The sequence below is a fragment of the Clupea harengus genome, chromosome 20 (genome assembly GCF_900700415.2).
Source record: "Clupea harengus chromosome 20, Ch_v2.0.2, whole genome shotgun sequence".
Classification (NCBI taxonomy): domain Eukaryota; kingdom Metazoa; phylum Chordata; class Actinopteri; order Clupeiformes; family Clupeidae; genus Clupea; species Clupea harengus.
Genome location: NC_045171.1, coordinates 18,033,180 through 18,055,220, shown reverse-complemented (window position 1 = coordinate 18,055,220; position 22,041 = coordinate 18,033,180). Strand labels below are relative to the sequence as shown.

Here is a 22,041-nt window from a genome sequence, read left to right as displayed (position 1 = left end):
ATAACTCTTGTGAAAAAAAATGTGACTGAAAAGAAAACATACCAGCATTGCTGGTGTCTAGAAACCTTGACAACTGATATATATATATATATATATATATATATATGAATATACACACACATATATGTAAGCTGTACATACATACATACATACATTCATACACACACACACACGCACGCACGCACATACACACACTTTACACACACACACTCATACTGTGATAAAGTGATAATTGAAACCCACTGACACCGAATCTGGAAGCCAGGTTGGATTAGATACATTCATTTCTCTGCGGATGACAGGGGAGAATTTGGCGTCATAAATAGGGTCTTTTAAGGCATCATTTGAAAGGAGTAAGGAGACAGTGGGCGTTATCTCCCAATTCTAATGTGCCTATGAGGGGAGATCAAATGAGACACATTATGCCCGTCCACACAACGGAGACTGATGCTGGGTCCGCGCGTGTTTTGGCGGGGAAATCATACGTTGGACGCTCAATTGCAGACCAAGTTCAATGTGAGCAGGAGGGGAGGAAAGATAGACCAAACAAGAAGTAAACAACTCTCAGGCGGTCACCACGGAAACAACAACAAAATATATAGGGTCCTCTTGTATCAAAGGTAAACGTTTATATCTGCAAGAAGCAATTCAAGCATGAAAGTCTAACGGAAGCCTGAGAGATATAAGACAGTGACCTTCCTCTCAACCATCAAATAAAAAGGGCTGGGTTACACTTCACTCGGACCTGCAATGACAAGCTTGGCATGGCTATGTTCCACACATGTCAAGGAAGATGCTCTAGCCTGTCACCGATTGTCATAACAGTCAATGTCCGCTCATATAATTTGCTTGTGAGCTAGCATGTTGTCATGACAGCACTTCTAATGCCAGATCCAATTACAGACCATGTAACAACTTAATAAGCTGCCATAGCATGAAACATCAGAGCTGTCATGGTAATTACTGAGAGTGGTAAAAGGACGTGATAGACATGATAACGATGTGATTTAACCACAGAATTAATCAAGTTTATACCACTTCCCACAATGAAATAATACGTTTATTTTTGTCAATTCAGTCTGGTAGAAATGTTGATTGGGTAGCGTACCATTTACAGACCGTGTATAGTTTAAACTTCTTAACCAGATCTGCTTTATACGTGTCTCGACAAAAATACAGACATACTATGGCAAACATTGAATGGTGACTCAGCCAATCACAAAAGAAATAGTGTCTTCAATGTCATTTGGCACATTTGGAGGTGGACCTGGCTATCTAAGTTCTTTATTTATTTATTTTTAATTAATTGAATTAATTTAAAATGTAAACGTTTTTAATTGATTCATTTGTTTTTAATGATAGCAAACAAATGACTTACATTGCCTTTGGAAATATGCTGGAGCTCAAATGTTTGCAATAATACAGATTGGTAAAATATGTGTGAGTATCTTTTGTAATTGTGAAAATGGTGATGACGTTCAGTGGGGGTCGAGCACTTTTGCAAGCCACTGTATATCTTGGCTTGTGGCTGTAAGAGACTGCAAAAAATACTGAGTGCAGCCCGTGTCTTAACTGCTAACTAGCCAACTAGCGTTCTGACAGGAGTCCTCCTTGCTTACCTCCTTTCACGCGGGGGATCTTGTCCGGGCCGAGGCCCTCCAGAGGGGGCAGGGTGGTGACGCTGGTGTCTGGGGGCCGGTTCAGTTTGCTCACCCCGTTCTCATACAGCTGCGGGTCAGCGGGCCGCAGGTGCCAGGTCAGGCCGAACAAATGCACCGCTGAGGAGGAGAGAGAGAAAAATAAGTACACAAGAACACACACACACACACACACACACACACACACACACACACACACACACACACATGCATACGAACAGACACACAGACACAGAAATGGACACACACACACACACACAGATGAATACAAATGTGAGAAGTAGTTTAGGTTAGAAAATAGGTCAAAATGCATAATATTCATGTTGTGCATAGCCTCCAAAGAAAGTCGTAGGCCCACACAAACCTGCATAGTGCATGCACAGTACATAGGCGGCAGGATAGCAGCTCAAATAACTCTGCTGATTTGCAAAAAACAGCCATTTTAACATTTTTTATTGTTTTGTTATTACCTCATCTAAATACCTCACACAGATGATATGCTTATTACATTATGCTAAAACGGAGATAAGCAATTAAGTGAGATCTTCTGAGCTTGACCGTATGCACACATTTCACTGGTAACTCTGTCTTTTAAGCACGCCTAATGATCCTTTCAAAGCAGCTAAGAAGTCTAAATCCACACGGACCTTTCAAACAACAAAGAGCTTGTGAAGCACTCCTCTCACTTACAAAAAAAAAAAATGTTTTACCACAGAAATAATCAAGACAATTGCTTAATTAAAATAATAACGATAAGCACCTGCTGTCTCAAAGAGTAGTGCTTGTCTCAGAGAGGGCTGATAAGCTTGGGGTGTTCATTGAGAAAACAGGAAGGACACTTTAGATTACTCTCCTATTGTGTAGCAATGCGAGCACAATCAATCAACAAGCCCAGGTTTACAGTTGCCATGGTTGTTTGCCAAGGAATAAATTAAAAGATAATCAAACATTAAAAACTAAAAAAGTAAAACTACTACTACAATTACTTATAATAATAGTGCTACAACAACAACACGGCAACATCTCCTACTACTACTACTACTAATATTATTATTATTATCATTATTTATAATAAGGACATCTCTCATCATTAATAATAATAATAATAAAATAATAATTTCATTTTTATTTCCAATCCACCAGAAAACCACCACCCCAACTGAGTTAGCAGCAGAATGGCAGTGAGATGAATGTATTTGAAAGGCCCGTGGAGTTTGCGGGCGAGCGGACCCTCCTGCATTAGCCTTGTATTTAGATCAAGATGAAGTTTCACGAGCACATCAAAGCCTTTAAAACGTCTTTCTCCTGTCTGTAGAAAGCACATGTGACACCACCGCAGCACAAAGCCTGCTAAGAAATGCAGACACTCTGGTCCCAGCAGAAGAGGAATACCTAATTAAAAACTCAAAGTAGTTCAAACCAATTTGCATCTGCTTTTAAACTTCAGTGGTGAAAAATTATCTTTCTTTGAAAATATGGTAAATGTGTGATGAGCTCAGAGAATTGGAGTGGAGTTTTTTTTTTTATCGGGCAGCCCTTGCGCTGGAGGAAGGAGACGCGCAGGAGATGTGCATTACTGTATGGAAATCTGTGGGGAGGAATGGGGATAGGAATGTCGCGAAGCGGAGAACCGCTGTGTGCACTCACGGGCCGCTCCGTACTGCCTCTTCCCTCTGATGGTTTATTTGTCTTCAGTAATTAGAACTGAGGCGGAGGATGGAGAAGGTACTTTTGCAACAGGGAGAAAAAAGTCGAAAGTCTTACCACACTTGCCTGAGACTTAAATGTGTCTGACTGTCTGTGGGAGTGTGTGTGTGTGTGTGTGTGTGTGTGTGTGTGTGTAACCTTTGTATGACCCAGATGCACAGGGACCAGATGAAATAAGAGAAACAGCTAAAAATAATCGCAAAATATAATACACTTAGTGCTCAAAACTTAGCATTTACCGAGACCTCAGCACAGCGGAAATGGTTGGAAGTACAAGAGGCCTATAATTTGGGGCCTGTAATTCTACACGCTCCCTCACAGTGCATTCTGGGTCTGCAGGGCTTTTACGGTGATGTGGCCCACCTCGTAAATGTGTCATTGTGCCGTGTGCCTTTTTTTTCCCGCTTTGCTCAACATCATTGTTTGCCGGTGCCAAGCAGGTCCTCATAAACACCTTGCCCCAATTGTAAAACTCCTTCAGGCACCCAAAAAAACAAGACTGGCCACTTCCCCTTTCAACATATTTATGGGAGCGCCGAGGAGGGAGAAAAGAACCAAAAACAATAACCCTGCACTGGCCTTTCTATTCTCTCTCCATAGAACAATGCAGATCAATTACAATCAATCAATACATCAATTACCCGTTATCCGTCTCAATCAATTAACAATCACCAGGGACACTCTCTTGACTCTCTCAGGATCAGACATCTCTTCTCTGGCCCTGCTGTGCCTTAGTATTGGCCAGACGCTCTGTCATTACACAGACGCGCGCGGGCTAACCGGCTTCATTAACACGAGGTGCTCTCCTGTGTTTGCCCTGTCCTTTCCCAGAGACTCAAACCTTAATGCTTCCTTACACCTTCATCCCTCTTCCTCTTTTCTTTTTTTTTTTTTTTAACGGCACATTTACGGCGTGACTAACCCCAATTTACCTCCGCTGGGAGGCCAGCACCCTCGGCTAAACGCCGCCGTGCCTCGCGCTCAACCTCATCATCTTTCTTCTCCTCCGGTGCCGGTGACCTTAGGAGGGCCACGCGCCGGCGACGCCCTGTGAAACAGTCACTTCAGCGCTCCTGGAAGGAGGATTAACTCAAGGAGGAGGGATTGTCTCTAGCAGGGGGAAAACGAGGCTCTCTCTCCCTGTGTGTGTGTGTGTGTGTGTGTGTGTGTGTGTTTCAAGCTCTTTCCACTAGTCATTGTTTTTTTTTATTCTTTTTATTATTATTCCCCAGCAAGGTCTCCTGATGCCACCAGCCAGCGGCCTGTCCACCAGCCTGCTGACATCACCAAGGGGTAAGGTGAGGGGGTGACAGTTGAGGGGTAGGGGTGACTGGGTGGTGGGGGGAGGGGAGGCAAACATCATTGGCCCCTCCTGAGTGATTGTGGCTAAATTTGTGGGTCTGCGTGGAAAGAAATCAGCAGTTAACATTTAAAGACAGCTGTTACAGGGAGTAATGTGCCCTAGTGGTCTTTATCACTCCACAGTAGCAGAAATAAATAAATAAATAAATAAATAAATAAATAAATAAATAGATAGATAGATAGATAGATAAATAAATAAAAGACGTGCAAAAAAGAAGAACTGCCCAAAAAAAGACAGTGTATTTGCCTGGAGCTAAAGTCTGGTGCAAAGGGAGGTGGTGTATTCACCCTGCACTCACAGCTTGTTTGTCAGCAGAATCTCTCACTCTCTCTTTCTCTCTCTCTTTCTCTCTCTCTCTCTCTCTCTCCCAGTGCTTATTCGGATTGAACTTGAAATGATTGCTGAGGGGGACAGGGTGACAGTTGATTAGATTTTCGCTGCAGATGAAATCGTATTTGAAGCATTCTCCGGGAGTCAGGTTAGAGACGGCTGGCTAGGCTTAGGCCAGTCTCAGGTAAGGGGTAGGGGGGTTGGAAGGGAGGAAGGGGGGAGGGTGTTGTGTTGAAGTGTTGCAGGATGTCAAATGAGAGAAAAACAAGCTTATTGATAAGACGAGCCAGCACGAGTGGCACTTCAGCTTTTTAAATATGCTTTCTTCACCCTCCCCTAGTACAACTCCATTAGCCTTGGAAAAACAACCAATTTACACCAAAAAATGGTTGAAAAGTATATATATTGATTGACACCAACTGTGAGGTAGCTTGCAAAACAGATGCCAAGGGCTCCCCTCGAAAGGAATCAGTGAATTTAATTTTCATTCGCAGATCAATCTTGGCGCATTAAGTCAAAATAAACCTGATCATTATCCTCACTCCCCTTGCATTTACAATTCACATTTAATTCACCGTTCATTCGCAGCAAATTAGCAGTGGAGGATCTGAGCAAACAAACAAGCCCATAAATTAAGGCACCTTTTTAACTTTTACTGCTCTGATCTACATATGGAGTACCCAGTCACTCATTCATTGATTGATTGATCCATTCACCCATCCATTCCTTCTTCTACAGCCCCCCCCCCCCCCCCCCCCCCCCCCCCCCCCAGCCTCCTCCGCTCGGCTACCAGAGCAACTTAATCAGCCTTTGCACCGGGATGACAGAGCCATCAGGCACGAATGGGCTTCCATCAGCAGGGCACAGAGGACACCCATCACGGCTGCACTGTGCCGTCTCCCCTGCCTGCCCACTGCTCATCTGACTGGTGGGAAGGCTGGAGGACGGGGCTATTCTTCCTGCCTCGCTCCCCCCTTCCAGCCACTTCCTTGAAAAGCATTGTAGCAGTGCTGCTGTCAGGCCTGACAGGGACGTGGAGGGGGGAGAGCCTGCTGCCCTCACTGCTAATGTGTGTGTGTGTGTGTGTGTGTGTGTGTGTGTGTGTGTGTGTGTGTGAGAGAGAGAGAGAGAGAGAGAGAGAGAGATATTGTATATGTGTGTGTGCATTTGTGTGTGAGAGATGTGTGTGTGTCTGCGTGTGTGTGTCTGCGTCTGCGTGCGTATGTGTATATGTGAATGCACATGTGTGCGTGTATTTGTCTGAGGAAGAGTCTTTGTGTGTGTGTTTATGAAAGAGAGAGTGCGTGTGTGTGTATACGTGTGTTCGAGTCTTTGTGTGTGTGTGAGAGAGAGAAAAAGAGAGTTTAGAGAGTTTGTGTGTGCGTATGCCTCTGTGTTTCTGTGTTTCTGTGTTTCTGTGTGTATGTGTGTATGTGTGTGTGTGTGTGTGTGTGTGTGTTTGTGAGGACCTGCCGTCAGCTGGACAGCTACAGTGACCTTTCAATATTATACAAACATACACTGGGAGAGACAGGGAGCGACAGGGGGTGCCGTACGGAGAACGAGGAGGGGGGGGTCGTATGAGCAAGAGCGGTGAGAGTAAATGAAAGAGGTCTCGGAAAAGCACTAGATAAGGGCACAGAGAAAGGCAGAAATCGACCCAAAAAAAAATACAAATAAAAAAAGGAAGGGACAAAAAGTGAGATAGACAAGGACTAGAGGGAGTAGAGAAAGGAGAGAATGACCAAGAGAGAGTCGGGAATCTGAGAGAGAAAAAGAAAGACAGACTAGCAAGAAAGACAGACTGATGCCGAGAGAGAGAGAGAGAGAGAGGTTTTAAGAGTCAGAGGGTAGGTGAGGCAGAGAGTGACAGAAAGAGAAAGTCAGAGAGAGAGAGATACAGACAGACAAAGAGAGAGATACAGAAGTGAAAGAGTGAGATACAGAGAGAGATACAGAGAGAGAGAGAGCTCAGAGAGAGAAAGTGTCGGAGAGAGAGAAATACTGATAGAAAGAGAGAGGGGCACGATAAAGATATAGAAAGAGAGAATGAGAAGGAAGGAAAGATACACGGAAGAGAAAGAGAGAGATAGGATGAGAAGGAAAGAGAGGGACACAGAGAGAGAGAAGCAGAAAGAGAGAGATGAGATGAGAAGGAAAGAGAGAAACACAGAGAGAGAGAGAGAGAGAGAGAGGGTGAGAGAAGCAGAAAGAGAGAGATGAGATGAGAAGGAAAGAGAGACACACAGAGAGAGAGAGAGAGAGAGAGGGCTTGAAATGTTGAGTCATCCCCCCATGCGCAGCGCTGGGTAATATTTCTGGGGCTGCTTCATTATGATGGAGGCGATAAAGGTTGGGACTCTTTAAAGCCTGCTGTGGAGGGGCCGAGCGCCGGCCTGCTCCATGTAAGGAAACCCCCCACCTCCCCACCTCCCCACCTCCCCACGCCTGCACCCCATCCCCTCACTCAGCATGTGCCCTCCCCACCCCACCTCCTTTTACGGCTCGCATCAAAAGACCAGGCAGCCAGAGGAGAAATCCCAGCAGCTGCAACCAACCGACAGAAAAAACAGAGTCGTCTCGAATCCTTTAACACTTCAAAGTCTCAAAGGTCCATCTCACCCCACCTCACCCCCAACCCCCAGACAAACATAAAAGCACACGTCACACATTAAATCACTGATCGTAATAATATATTAGTGATATAGGATCAACAAATTATAGAGTGGCTCCCTTGCTTATGAGCTACACATTTCATACTGTATTATTCATATTTCTACAGCACTATACACATCCAGCAGCCCCACCCGGTACTAAGTGGGGCCGTCTCATAGGAGATGACACAGCGTTTTGTTGATGTCTCAATGCAGAGGATTGTGGGTAATTTAGCACGGGTAATTAATGCTGGTTGGGTGAACACTGGGGCGCTGTATGGCCGACGGGAGAGCGCGGGGAAGAGAGCATCTTCGTCTGCCAAAGCAGGGGAACGAGCTGGCTGGCCTTCAGCAGTGCCCAGGGCCAGAAGGGACAGAAAGGCCAAAGAGCGGGAGGCCTGATGAGGCCCAGGATGGGCTGGGACTGGCTCAGACGCATGCCAACCAGCACAAAGACTGGGGACAGAGATGGGGGAGAGAGGGGGGAGGAAAGAGTCCAGGGAAGTTACAGCGGAGGCCACCGCACCCTTGAAAGCACCCTTCAAGTTCCCTCTTACCTTTTGCCCTTCCTCTTCCTCCCATGCAGGAGCCAAGAGAGAGGGAGAGAGAGGGAGAGAGAGAGAGAGAAAGAGAGAGAGGGAGAGATAGGGGGGAGAGGGAAAAAGAGGGCGAGAGTGAGGGAGGGAGAGAGAGAGGGAGAGAGGGAGAGAGAGAGAGAGAGAGAGGGAGAGAGGGAGCCAGGGTGGAGAAACTGTGAGGCGAGTCAGCGCAATCAAGGCCCCTCTGTTCCTCTCATTAGGCATCAAACCGCTGAGTCATGTTCCCTATCAAATCCTCCGTGTCGCCTCCTCAGCTCAGGCCCTGGCCCCCGGCCCCCAAAACTCTGTCTCTGCCTCTAATGCTGGGGTGGTGAGACGGCCAGGGGTGGGGTGATGAGAATGCCGGGGGTGGGGTGGTGGTGGTGGTGGTGGGGGGGTAGTTTTATTCGTTCGGTAGCTGTTGGAGGAGAGGAGCGTAGCAGCACAGCTAACGGACCGGCGTGTTCGTGGAGTTGAAAGCAGCGCAAAAAATGACCCCCATCCTTACCTGAGCAGAGCACCTGGACGTGTAGGAGAAAATAGTGTGTGTGTGCATGTGTGTGTGTGTCTGTGTGCGAGTGTGTATAAGTATGTGTGTGTGTATGTGTATGTGTGTGTGTGTGGGGGGGGGATGGTCATAAAAGAGAGCAGAAATGGTGGTGTTGACACAGGCAACCCCCTGCTCTGCTCTGTGGTGTAGCACTGGGGGGGGGGGGGGGGGGGGGGGGGGGGGGGGGATTTGATGCGGGTGAGCGGCGAGCGGCGAGCGGCGAGCGTTTTTGACCAGACTTGGGAATAATTCATGACACGGCCCATGGGCCACCAGCCTCTGCCCTGCCAGGGAAAAGGCCAGCTGCTGGTTTTGTAGCCAAAGCATGGGCCAGGCATAAGATGGCCTTTCCAGTATGTGTGTGTGTGTGTGTGTGTGTGTGTGTGTGTGTGTGTGTGTGTGTGTGTGTGTGTGTGTGTGTGTGTGTGTGTGTGTGTGTGTGTGTGTGTGTCTGTGTGTGTGTGTGTGTCTGTGTGTGTGTGTGTGTCTGTGTGTGTATATGTGTGTAAGGGTCAAAGACACAATGGAGCAATCGATACAACTGCAGTGAAGCATGATGACTCCGTGCTCTGAGATAGCCCGAGCAAAAGAGGTGAGGTGCTCTGGAATTTCTGCAGATGGAATTTTGAGTCGTGTCACAGTTCAGTTGGCAAGGCAACGCAACGCAAGGCAACGCAAGGTAACGCAAGGCAACACCAACCTCCAAAGCCCGTCCGATCCCTCCACCGATCCTGAGTTTGACATTAGCAAGTCCTATTGATTATCACACTTTTCAGGCGGCTGAACCAATAGCCCATCTGACAGATATCCTTTAACAGCCTTTAATGAACTGAGAGAATCATGATCTTCCCCGCTTCCCGGGGGAGCAAGACTCCTTTTAAGATCCCCCCCCCCCCATCCCACACCTCAAACCCCCACACACACACACTCACACACACACTCACACACACACACTCACACACACACACACACACACACTCACACACACACACACACTCACACACACACACACACACACAAACACACACACACACACACACTCACACTCACACACACCACAGTATCACCTTCAAAACTCACTCTCGCATCATTACCTGAAATGCATCAAGCGATTTGATATGGACTGATAGACACAACCATCCTCAGGCTCATAGATACACATACATAAACATGCATTAAAGAAAGAAAGAAAGAAAGAAAGAAAGAAAGGAAATAGGAGGGATGTGATTTTTGTAATAGACAATACACACACACACACACACACACACAAACAAACACATAAATACTCTCAATATTTCTCACTCATGCCTATAACTGTAATGTCCACAGTCTCAAACCTTTACATTTCCACCTAAATCTACAGTCTATCAGCACACACTACTGTCTTTCAGTCTCCTGTCTCTGTGCAGATGCTGATGCTGATGCTGTCAGAGAGGGGCTGTCAATGAAAATGATACAGAAGTCAGATAGCTGCCAGAGATAGCTGTGTGTCTGTGTAGAGACATATATATAGAGAGAGAGAACGAATGTGTGTGTATGTGTGTGTGTAAGAGAGAGAAACAGAGAGAGAGAGACAGTGTGTATGTGTGCATGTATACCTCAGTCTATGCATGTGTGTCTATGTCTCTGTGCATCTGTGAATGTATGAGTTAAATATATGTGTGAATTTAACATGTGTGTGTGTATGTGTGACAGTGCAAGTGTGAGTGTGAGTGTGAGTGTGAGTGTGTGTGTGTGTGTGTGTGTGTGTGTGTGTGTGTGTGTGTGTGTGAGTGTGTGTGTGCGTGTGTGAAGGCTCATTCTGAAGCAGGCAGATTCACCAGTCTCAAGTGATTCAACCATTTATATGTTATTCACTGATTGCTTTGAAATTCCATTCAGTGCATTTGAATATGATTGCTGGTGTATTATTCTGTGTCTATGTGAATTTCTGTCTGAATGTGCATGCACTTACATCAATGTGTGTGTGTGTGTGTGTGTGTGTGTGTGTGTGTGTGTGTGCGAGAGAGACAGAGAGATCAGAGAGAGAGAGAAAGAGAGAGAGTGCGTGTGTGCGTGTGTGCGTGTGTGCGTGTGTGTGTGTGTGTGTGTGTGTGTGTGTGTGTGTGTGTGTGTGTGTGTGTGTGTGTGTGTGTGTATTTAGTATTTTCACTTTGCCTCCGTCACTTGGGTGTGGGTACGTTGCCATAGAGCCCTGGCCATCTGATAGGGAACTCATTACATTTGCATATTCATTTGGAGGAAGGAAATGAGTGAATATTGAGTCTTACCTTAAACAAGACCCACTTTAAAATTCCACCACACTCAATTATGTGCCCCAGTCTGCGTTTAAAAATGTACCTCGTTAATTATGAATCATTGTGTTCAGGTATTTCACAATTACTTCAGAAGTCAGTGTGTCCTGTGTGGGTATGTGTGTTTGGTGAGAATGCACTTGTTAAGGGGTGTTGATGGGTATTGCGAGAGTGTTTGTTAGTGTGTGATTGTGTATGCATGCGCACGCACGTGTGTGTATGTGTGTGTGAGAGGGAGAGTGTGTGTGTGTGTCTGCGTGTTTGTGTATGCATACGTGTGTGTGTGTGTGTGTGAGAGAGAGAGTGAGAGAGTGTGTGTGTGTCTGTGTGTTTGTGTATGCATACGTGTGTGTGTGTGTGTGTGAGAGAGAGAGTGAGAGAGAGAGAGTGTGTGTGTGTGTGTGTCTGTGAGTTTGTATATGCATACGTGTGTGTGTGTGTGTGTGTGTGTGTGTGTGTGTGTGTGTGTGTGCGCGTGTGTGTGTGTCTGCATCTAAATGACACAGAGAACATTACGCCATTGGAGCACTGCTAAAGGTGCGTGACAACATTTGTCACAACAAGGTAATGGATATAGTCATGGCTGCTTGTCTTCTTGCCCTTGCCTACATGGCAAAGCAGGTGTTTTCAGTTGGCAATCCAGAAACAGGGCTCATTAGGCAAGACAAAGACAGACACCTAATGTTATGGGACGAGTGTGAAGGCTTAAGAAGAAGTCTTCGGGTCGTAAGCGCTGCTAGTCTAGAACATTCTCTTGTCGAGCCCTCCTCTGTTGATTTTGCGGATTAATCCCCGGCAGGAGACAAAGAAAGATGGAGGCCGCAGAAGCTCGAGCCTTTAATAAAAAACCCTGAGAAGACAAACTTTGGAAATATGGCTTAGTGAAGAGAAAAAAAGAAAAGAGACCCAGTTCCTAGTTTTTAGAAGGTTCTCCTGAGGAAGCTTTAGAGGAAATGCACTTTCTAGTGAGCGCCAGGCGAAGTGAAAGGATGATAAAGAACAAGAGGTTCACAGGAACAGGATGATGTGTTGGAGAGAAAAAGAGGGGAAAAGCAACCCTCACGCTGAGCAAAGAGAGATGAGGTGTTAGATTAAGCCGGAGAGACGCAAAGGAGAGAGAGAGAGAGAGAGAGAGAGAGAGTATTATTATTAGCATTTATGTTTCATACAACTATATGTTTTTGTAGGCTGCTTTGGCACTATTGCACACTGCTCATTCCAATAAAGAATATTGAATTGAATTCAAAATTTAAAAAATAAAAGAGAGAATGCAAAATGAAGGGAGAAGGTAAACAGCAAGAAGGGAATGTGTAGAATAGAGAGCAAAGTAAGAAGGCAAAAATAGGTCCAGAGGCATGCGACCTCTGGTTTGGAGAGCATGTCTAATTCAACAGCTGCAGTTTCCTGAATCACTGAATCACTTGTCTGCTCTGTCTGGGAGGCACGGGATGACACACAACATGACTGGTCTCAGACGCAGAGCTTCAGTCACTGACAAACGAGATGATTCCCTCATGACTGTTCCCAACACACTCGCGCCCGGCCCATGACTACGCCAAGGACACAATGCTATGTAAGCCCCTCTTAGAACCACACTCTCTTTCTCCCCCCTGGTTTTTCCCCCCAGTTGCCCAAATCTAGCTCTTCTCAGACATCACAACATTGTTGTGGAATGTTAGAATGGACTGATAAGCCATCACCGTGGATACGTACAAACATTCATCTGGTTTTACAGGGTGCAATTATATCAGGTTGGAAAGAGTGTGTTGCTGTGATTCATGCCTGTTTTCATCTGCTCAAGAAAGGTCCCAAAAATATCAATTAAATATAAAAAAAATGCCAAAAAAATCAAATTTTTATTTACTTTTCATTCGTTTGTATCTATTCCATAGCAAAAACATGTGTGAATAAATACTGCTTCCAGAGGAACAAGTCAGCTCCAAAAAGGAAAATGTAACAATTTAACATAAATAATATATACACAGGGACTGCAACAGCGTGGGCAGCAAAGGAATATGTAACAGTCAAAGTGGTTGTGATGAGCATGCAGAGTGGGATCCTGGGGTGGCCAAAACAGAGATTGAGAGAACAATAGAGAAGGAGATGAAGAGAGAGAGAGAAATCATGAGAGAGAGAGAGAGAGGGAGGGAGAGAGGAAGAGAATAAGAGACACAGGGAGAGTGAGAGAGAGAGAAAATCAAAAACAAGAGCGACACTGAGTAAGAGAGAGAGAGGGAGGGTGAGATGGTGAGAGACAGATAAAAAGCCAGCATAAGAAAGAGAGAAAGACAGACAGAGAGAGCGGGCGAAGGACAGCACCTCCCAGTGCTCAGAGACATTGGACTCTGTCACAGGCTTCTTCCAGTCTGGCTGAGCGACTGATAAACCCAGCGTGGCTCATTCGCCTCGCCCAGTGGGGGTCAGAGAGCTGCCTAAACGCTCCTCGCCACCCCCTCGCCACCCCCTCGCCTCCTCCTGCCCAACCAAATCAGACCTCCCCACACCACCCCACCCACCCCCGGTGGCCCTCAGTGTCACTGTCCCTCACCCCCTCCACTCCTCCCTCCACCATCCCCGACAGGTGTTATATTGCCCCATCGTATATGCCCCAGCTTTACCCTCCTTGAGTGGCACCTCCAATAAATAGCAGAGGAACCTTACCCCCACCCCCCACCACCCCCAACCCCACAAGTCCAAGAACAGACCCAGACGGACCCAGTCGGTTTATTTATTTATTAGGTATTTATTTTTCATTGCTGGCAAGAAAATGATTTATTTTCCCATCTCCGTGAGTAATATGCATTTTAATGTGGGCTGACATGACATCCATTACTGTATGCGTTTGCAAAGGCACCCTCAGCCGCAAGAGTGGAAAGACACATGGGCGTGGGCACGTGTTGGCGTGGGGACACACACTCACAAATACACACACACTCACACTTACACACACTCACACATACACACACTCACACCGATTAACACTTAATCAGTCTGAGGCGCAGTGCACTTGCACTTGCACTTGCACACACACACACTGCGTTCGCCATTTGTCATTTTAGCGCGCTAGCGTCTGCAGGGAAGCGTTTTAGTAAAACAATAAACCTCTGAGAGGAACAGTGGAGGAGACGCAAGTCAACAAATTAACAAAGCAATTCAGAGTCCATAAGGAAGTGTGGGGGGAGGGGGGGGCACAGGATATGGGCAAGGCCAGTCAGTGTGTGTGTATGTGTGTGTGTGTGAGTGTGTGAGTGTGTGTGTGTGTGAGAATGTGTATCTGAGTAAAGGTGAATCTGCATGTCTGTGAGCATGTGTGTGTGTGTGGGTGTGTTCAGGATGGACCAATTTGCCTGTGTGTGTGTGTGTGTATATTTGTGTGTGTGCAGGCGTAGGTAGGGCTCCTCGGATTTTAGACTCTCCGCATCATTACTTCTCAGCAAACACCTTTCCAGCGCTGGGTTATGTAAATGATCGGTCATAGGATCTAATTGCCTTGTTCGCCGCTTGTTGCTGTTGCTGGTTGGCTAACTTAATTTGCGACAAGCAGGAATGATTTGCTTTTGCTCTCCCCTCCCAGCCCCTCCCTGATGACAGCAACGGTAACGACGCCAACAGTAACAGCACTGGTAGGTGATGGGGGGAGGGGGGGGACGGAAGGAGAGAGAGAGGAAAGGAGAGAAGGAAGGAGGGAGAGAGAGGGAAGGTGGGGGACTGCGGCTGATGTACAAGTGCAGGTTGACACAGAGCTAATGTATTCTCCGCGCCGTGGCCCTGCGCGTACTGCCGATCGACATCTCTGTTAACCTCCTGAGGGGTCTGCTAAGGGTTATAAATAATGACCACCACATAATGCCTCTTGCCTCTGAGGAGGCTGACAGCACAATAAGAGGATGAAGAAAGAAAGAAAGAAGAAAGGAAAGACAAAGAGAGTGAGAAGGAAAGAGAAAAAAAAAACAGAAGAGGTCTGTGCGAAACAAAACTGATGGTGGCACAAGCACCCCAAGCCTCAGAGGCCAAGGAGAAGCCCAAAGGACAGGCGTGATGATTGAGAGTTATGGTAGCAATGTCTATGTGTGTGTGTGTGTGTGTGTGTGTGTGTGTGTGTGTGTGTGTGTGTGTGTGTGTGTGTGTGTGTGTGTGTGTGTATGTCTGTGTGTGTGTGTGTGTGTGTGTGTGTGTGTGTGTGTGCACGCATGTGGAGGGGGGGTGGAGCACTCTCTTCCTCTTTCTATCATTCTTTTTCTCTCCCTCCACCCCTTCTCTCTCTCTCTCTCTCTTTCTCTGGGGCTCGTGGTGCTAGCCTTAGAGATGCTACGGTAACGTGGCACTTCAGTGTGGAGCGTTCTAATATAACCTACGCTTAAAACAAATACCCGAGGCACAAGCAATAAACCAAGAGCGGCCAGCCCCAAAACATGCCACCGCTCCATTTCTCAAACTAAATAATAAAAAGTATGGGACAATGGAGGGGAAAAAAGGGACACCATTTACTTCCTGATGGCATTCTGAGATGATCCATCACGCATCGCAGTAACAGCCTAATTAACAGGGCTCCTGCATTAATGGAATACAACTGTTCAGGCCAGAAATTAATCTTAACGTGTGTCTCAGTTAAATTTGACCTTGAGCGCTATGGAGGTGAAGGGGAGAGAAAAAACATGGTTGCAGGGAGAGAATTAGAGGAAGACAGGAAAGAGAGAGAGAGATAGAGAGAGAGAGAGAGAGAGAGAGAGGGATGGTTAATTACTAAGAGAGGGCATTTCAAGAAAATAATGAATAACTAATAATGAAAACATCAGTTTTAGTGAAATATGTAAGTCTGGTGAGGCAAAAGCTAGCGAAAGGGAGCTAGAGAGGACTGCATGCTAAGTGATAGTAGTATAGTGCCACACTTGAAATAGTATGTGTGTGTGTGTATATGTGTCCATGCATGTCTTTGTATTTGAGTGTATATTTGTCTGTTTGCATATGCGAGTGAGAGACACAGAGATACTAAAAGAGAGAGGGGGAGTGAGAATGAGAGAGGGAGAGTGAAAAAAGAGAGAAGCGTGTCCAGTGCTTACCAATGACGTAAGTAAGGAGCAGGGCGAGGGTGACGGTGATTGCTGTGGCGCTGAGGGCCGTACACTTCCAGTTGCAGCACTTGTAGGGCTTGTTGAACGTGAACATGGGCCTGGAGAAGGTGCTTCTGGGTAAGGGCCGCGGGGGCGGGGAGTACACCGTGTTGGAGGTCAGCGGGTAGTTCTGATTGGCTGCACTTAGCAGGGTCGAGGAGCCAGAGCCATGCTTGAACAGGAAGTGCCTGAAAACCAAAAAAATCAGTCCATTTCAAATCAATTCAATTTGAATTTATTTAAGAAGTTTTTTTTTTTTTTTTTAAACAGCAAATGTTGGAAATACAACACCATCCTGTGCTTCAAGACCTTGTGTTGAGGACACACACTGAAAATCAGAATGGGTTGCAGACACAATCCAGAAAAATGAAACAACATTTTATATGAGCTAGCCAGCCTGTAAAGAAAAAAAAAAGGTCATAGAAATGTCAAGCACTCCAAAAAGGCTGAAAGAGAAAAGGTTCAAGGAGAAGAGGCATTTTATTTTCTGGTGTATTTTACCATTTAACTTCTGAAAGGGAACACTTGAGGAAAACATGGCATAAAATATAATGGCAACTACAACTCACACTTGCACTGACACAAGTTCATATCCATGGAATCTCCCTTTCTCTTCCCCTTTCTCTCTCCCTCCCTCTCTCTCACTCTCTCTCTTCCCCCCATCCTCCACACACATGCACACGCGCGCGTGCTCACTGTATTTATAGTGCTTGCGAGTGAACATATTCCAGGGCCTGAGCAAGGATTTCACAGCAGGCCAGCTTATGAGAGGGGAGAGCCCAGAACATGCTGCAATATTAACACTCTGTGGCCATGCCGACGAATATGAACACAGCTCTTCCTTCAACCCCCCCCGCCCTCCTCTCTCCTTTCCTTTCCCTTTCTCTCCTCCCCTCCCAGCTCCTCTTTTCTTCTATCTTCCCACTACCGTTCTTCACCACAACATCTTCCTCTTTCTCATCTATCTTCTTACACCTTCCTTTAGTTCCCTCTGTGGGAAGTGTGCAAGTGTATAAAAGTGTGTGATGTGTGAAAAAAGTTGTGTGTGTATCTAGCTCTTAAAACCCGACGCTATTTTCAGAATAATTTTCGCTAGCTATACTCCTTGGCCTCTATCTTGATCAAGAGGTAGCCATACACACAATATGTTTTTTTAGGGCTTTCCAGATGTGCAATCATTCTTGCTAAAGTTTAATATTAGTGTCCTTATGAAACATTTTGAATTTTTAATGAATTGTTTTACTTTAGCTTGTATCTCATAGAGAGGTTGATGAAAGGGAGGATACCTTTTCATAAACATGTAGAGGAGAATGTCTTGTAATCAGGGGATATCAAAACATGGTAGGATATTCTATGATTTAGCAATTTCAAAACATTAGTACTGACATTTTCTCTGATTTAAAACAACATATTTCTCCACAAAACTTCATCACACAGATTAGTGCCTAGCAACATTTGAAAGGCAGAGTCCTGATGGTTATTGTGTTGTGTTACCCTTTAAGACTCTTAAAACATTGCTAAATGCTCTGTTGCACAAACCAGTGACAAGTATAAGGTTTGCTCTTTATTCTGAAATGTTCCATGTCCAAGCAATAAGGACATGAATAATAAAAATAATAATAATATGTATAATAATTAATAATAATAATAATAATATTAATATGGATATAATAATACCAATAATAATAATAATATGGATATAATAACAATAGCAATAATAATAAGGTGTATATACTAATAATAATAATACTAATAATAATATGTAAATAATTGGGTCAAGAATAATGGGTGAGGAGACTGATGCAGAGATGGAGGCAGGTTATGACTGTGGTGAAATGATTCATGTCAAAAGCGGATTGCTCGAACACACTGCATTGCATTAACTAGCAGCTACGTCCAGTGGGTATTAAGAGTTAAGTGTGTTAGCATGTTCTTTTGTGTCTGTATGTGGTTCTGTATGTGGTTGTGTGTGGTTGTGTGTGTGTGTGTAGGTGTGTGTGTGTGTGTGTGTGTGTGTGTGTGTGTGTGTGTGTGTGTGTGTGTGTGTGTGTGTGTGTGGGTGTCAGTATGAATGTGAATGCGAGTCGTGGGGGCAAGGGCCCATTGTGAAGGGTCAGTGGGGTCTCCATATTGTCTGCCTGCCTGCCTGCCTGCCTGCCTCCCTGCCGGAGAGGTGGGTGAGTGTGAAACCATAGCTCCAAGGGCACACTGAGTCACAGGGAAAGGGCAAACAGGGGAGGAGGAGGGGAGGATCTATTCATTCTATGCATCTATTCAAACCCACAGACTTTTCCACTGGGGTCTCCCAACAGTGTTTTACAATGAGATGGAGGCAGGAGCAGGAAAACTGGACTATCACTGAACATTAGAAAATCTTGTCATAATCAATTGTTTTTGTATTTATTAAATATATATTTTTTTACTTTGAAAAGGACACTGAGCACTAAAAATGCCTAATTTTTTTCCCATATTCTATTTATAAAATCTTTTCACATTTTGTGGTCTTTCAAGACAATATCCACAGGCTACTACACCTAACAAGCTCAAATCTCATATCAGCCGCCATATTTCCCCTGGGTCTCCAGCCAGAAAATGAGTGTTACTTCACTTCAGGAGGCTAGGAGGCAGCTAGATGATGGCACTATTCTTAACTTTTCAAGATGATGAAAAGTAGTGCACATTTCAATTAGGATCCCACCCCCCACCCCCCTCCCAACGTCCTTCCAATCTCTGGTCCACAGACATGCGCACCGTCGCATTTCCTTGTGCCTTCTCATCTGATGACTTTGATGCCTTCTCAATCGATGACTTTGATGGGTTTTTGTCTTCTACCCACAGCCTTCCTCACTCTATCTGAGTGCAATCAGAACACTTTGCAATGGCGACTCTTGGGTCCATCTGTGGTTAAGTTGCATGATATGGTATCCATCGTGTGAACGAGCTAATCCGAGTGTAGTTAGGAGGCTGAAACGCCTAATGTTGCTGTGGAAAAGCCCATATTAATACACAGATTCTCTTAATGCTGTGGATTACTGTCAGGAAAATCGGCCTACAGACCATTCGCTGACCCCCGTGGCACGACTCCGCGCAGAGGGTATGGATAATTGGGAGTGACAAAACATTGAGGACAGATATGAGCTGTAGGATTAGTACTGTAAACGAAACAGCACGCACCAATTAGGCACGACCAGCGCTGTGTAAATGTGTGTGCGTGTGAGTGTGTGTGTGCACGCAGTTGTGTGTGCGTGTATGTGTTGAAAAAAGATAAGACTGAAGGAAGAAGAGAGAGAGATAGAGACAGACATGTTTGTGTACGCGTGTGGGAGACGATCCAATGCGCGTGTAGAAGAGTGTGCTCATTTGTATGTATGTGTGTGTGTGTGTCTGTGTGTGTGTGTGTCTGTGTGTGTGTGTGTGTGTGTGTGTGTGTGTGTGTGTGATAGATAGAAGGAATAAGGCATGAAAGCGAGGGAGAGAAAGAAAAAAAGCGAGAGACTGAGAGGAGATATAGCTCATTCTGTCTGACCTCTGACCTCGCCCAGCTGTCGAGGGGGAGCTGTTCTTCATGACTGCTTATCAATTATCCTTCCTCCTGCCTTGTCACCTTGTCTCATCGCTATTTGTTGTGCTCACTGACAATTGACTAAGCCAAAGTAAATTAGCAGTCATTAAAACGCCATAAAGAGGGCTTGACAATCCTTTCCCTTTTTTTTTTCTTCCCGGGATGGGGGAAGGGTGTGTTTCACTTGTCCATATGTAACCCAACAATCAAAACACAAAATAAATATGGAGCGCTTGTGTTTTTTTTTGTTTGTTTGAGTGAAGAATGGCATGGTTGTGAATGCTGAAAAGGTGAGTCACTAATTGGATGGACCCAGTAGCCCAGGGAGGATTGAGATGCAGTGGGGGGTTTGGCGTCAGTGCACTATGCATGCCAAATAAAGCATAGTAAAGTTGTATACATATATTGGTTATACATTAAGAGACTTAATTAAAGTTGACCTTTGATACATTTTGTCCGTATATTTATATTTAACTAATCATTAATTTAATTTGCCATTGCATTATTATTTCCCCAGCTCCTCTCTCTCTTTCTCTCCATCTGTCTCTCTCTCTCTCTCTCTCTCCATCTCTGTCTGGTCTCTTCCTCTCTCTCTCCATCTTTGTCTGTCTGTCTGTCTCTCTCTCTCTCTTTCTCCCTCCCTCTTTCAATCTCTCTCTTTTAAATGAGAGAAAAGGATCTAATTATGGACAGATTCATATCTTATTAAAACCCTTTCTTCATGGCTGGCTGGCTGCCAATCTCATCTTTGCCCGGTTAATGGTGGAATTCAACTGTTACCAGGCATTCATTAAAAATGCAAACATATTATTTATCATACCACGTCCCTTGCAGACCGCGGTCAGCATTCACATTCTGGCCCATTGAAAGATGCCTGGACTGATTATCATCAACGCCATGCGCTGTTTTGTTCCTTTTTGGGGAGGAACCCTTTGCCTGGTTTCCAACTCTTACAGTTGGCAGAGGCATGTGGGTGATCAAAGTTTTGATAGAAGTTGTAAATATGACAGGCCTTTCTTTTTTATTAACACAGACTCCAGATGATGGCCTGAAAAAATAAATCAGAACCAGATTTGTTAAACATGTGGCAACGCTCTAATGAGAGAAAATTCGTCCATCAATACATTTCCGTGTTGCGGTGCTGACGTGATTCAGCTCCAAAGGGAGCTGACTGATTGGTTCCAGTGGATGGCATACAAAAAACACCTATCTCCGCTGGGGGTATTTATAAATATTCAGACAGTATAAACACATTTGTACAGTAAGAGGCTGTCACAGCTTAACAATTGTGACATTTTGACAATATATATAAGTGTGTGTTTGTGTGTGTGTGTGTGTATTGGGTGCGTGGGTGGGTGATGTGTATATGCTTTACAGGGTGTGTGTGTTAGTGTGTGTGAGAATAAGCATACATTCTGCACATCTGCTAGCTTGTGCGTGCACACACATCCATACACCACCCACCTTGTCTCCAGAGGAATGTTGCTGTTGAGCACCCAGTTGTTGCGGTTGATTTGAGAGCTGTCGTTCTGCCCCGTGGTGTCTGTGCCCTGGCTGTCCCTGGCATGGCTCTGGGCGGGCATGGTGCTGCGCTGCAGGGTCACGTGGGCGTAGGGCGCAGGGCGGGCACAGGTGCAGGCGTGAGGCGGCGGAGGGGGAGGGGGCAGCGGCCGGAAAGTGAACTGCGTGGCAGGACTGTTCGGGTTGTCTAGAGAGGAAGGCAGAGAGACAGACAGACTTAATGTTGGGGTGTCTAGAGAGGAAGGCAGAGAGACAGACAGACTTAAGGTGGGGGTGTCTAGAGAGAAGGAGAGAGAGACAGACAGACTAAAGGTGGGGGTGTCTAGACTGGAGGACAGAGAGACAGAGACTTAAGGTGGGGGTGTCTAGAGAGGAGGACAGAGAGAGAGACAGACTTAAGGTGGGGGTGTCTAGAGAGGAAGAGAGAGAGACAGACAGACTTAAGGTTGGGGTGTTTAGAGAGGAAGACTGTGAGAGAGACTGCGGGGGACTAATTTCAAACACTAAGCAGTCTTTTGTGTTGAACAAGTCTAGTCATATTGAAGGAATCTTTCTGCAGAGGAATGTCTGGTCAAGCTGGAATCAAATTCAATATTCCACTTATAATATTCAAATATTAAAGTCAGCCATTATACTCAGTTAATATTTTAACAAGAACTAATAATGTCCATTATCATAAATAATAATTTCCTTTTTAAAACTGAAGAGATGGA

The 22,041-nt window shown here is 45.4% G+C and overlaps 1 protein-coding gene across 1 annotated transcript in view; it reads right to left on the bottom strand.

The window, feature by feature from the left end:
• Nucleotides 1-21,598, bottom strand: part of LOC105906218 (teneurin-1-like) — a 135,957-nt gene extending 114,359 nt beyond the window's left edge. Inside the window, exons 1-3 of the mRNA XM_042702805.1 lie at nt 21,272-21,598; nt 16,195-16,433; nt 1,620-1,778 (exon numbers count right to left, since the gene is read on the bottom strand). Coding sequence (XP_042558739.1) covers nt 1,620-1,778; nt 16,195-16,433; nt 21,272-21,390 — 517 coding nt within the window. The 5' untranslated portion in view covers nt 21,391-21,598. The remainder of the gene's footprint in view (nt 1-1,619; nt 1,779-16,194; nt 16,434-21,271) is intronic.
• Between the last annotated feature and the right edge of the window lie 443 nt (nt 21,599-22,041).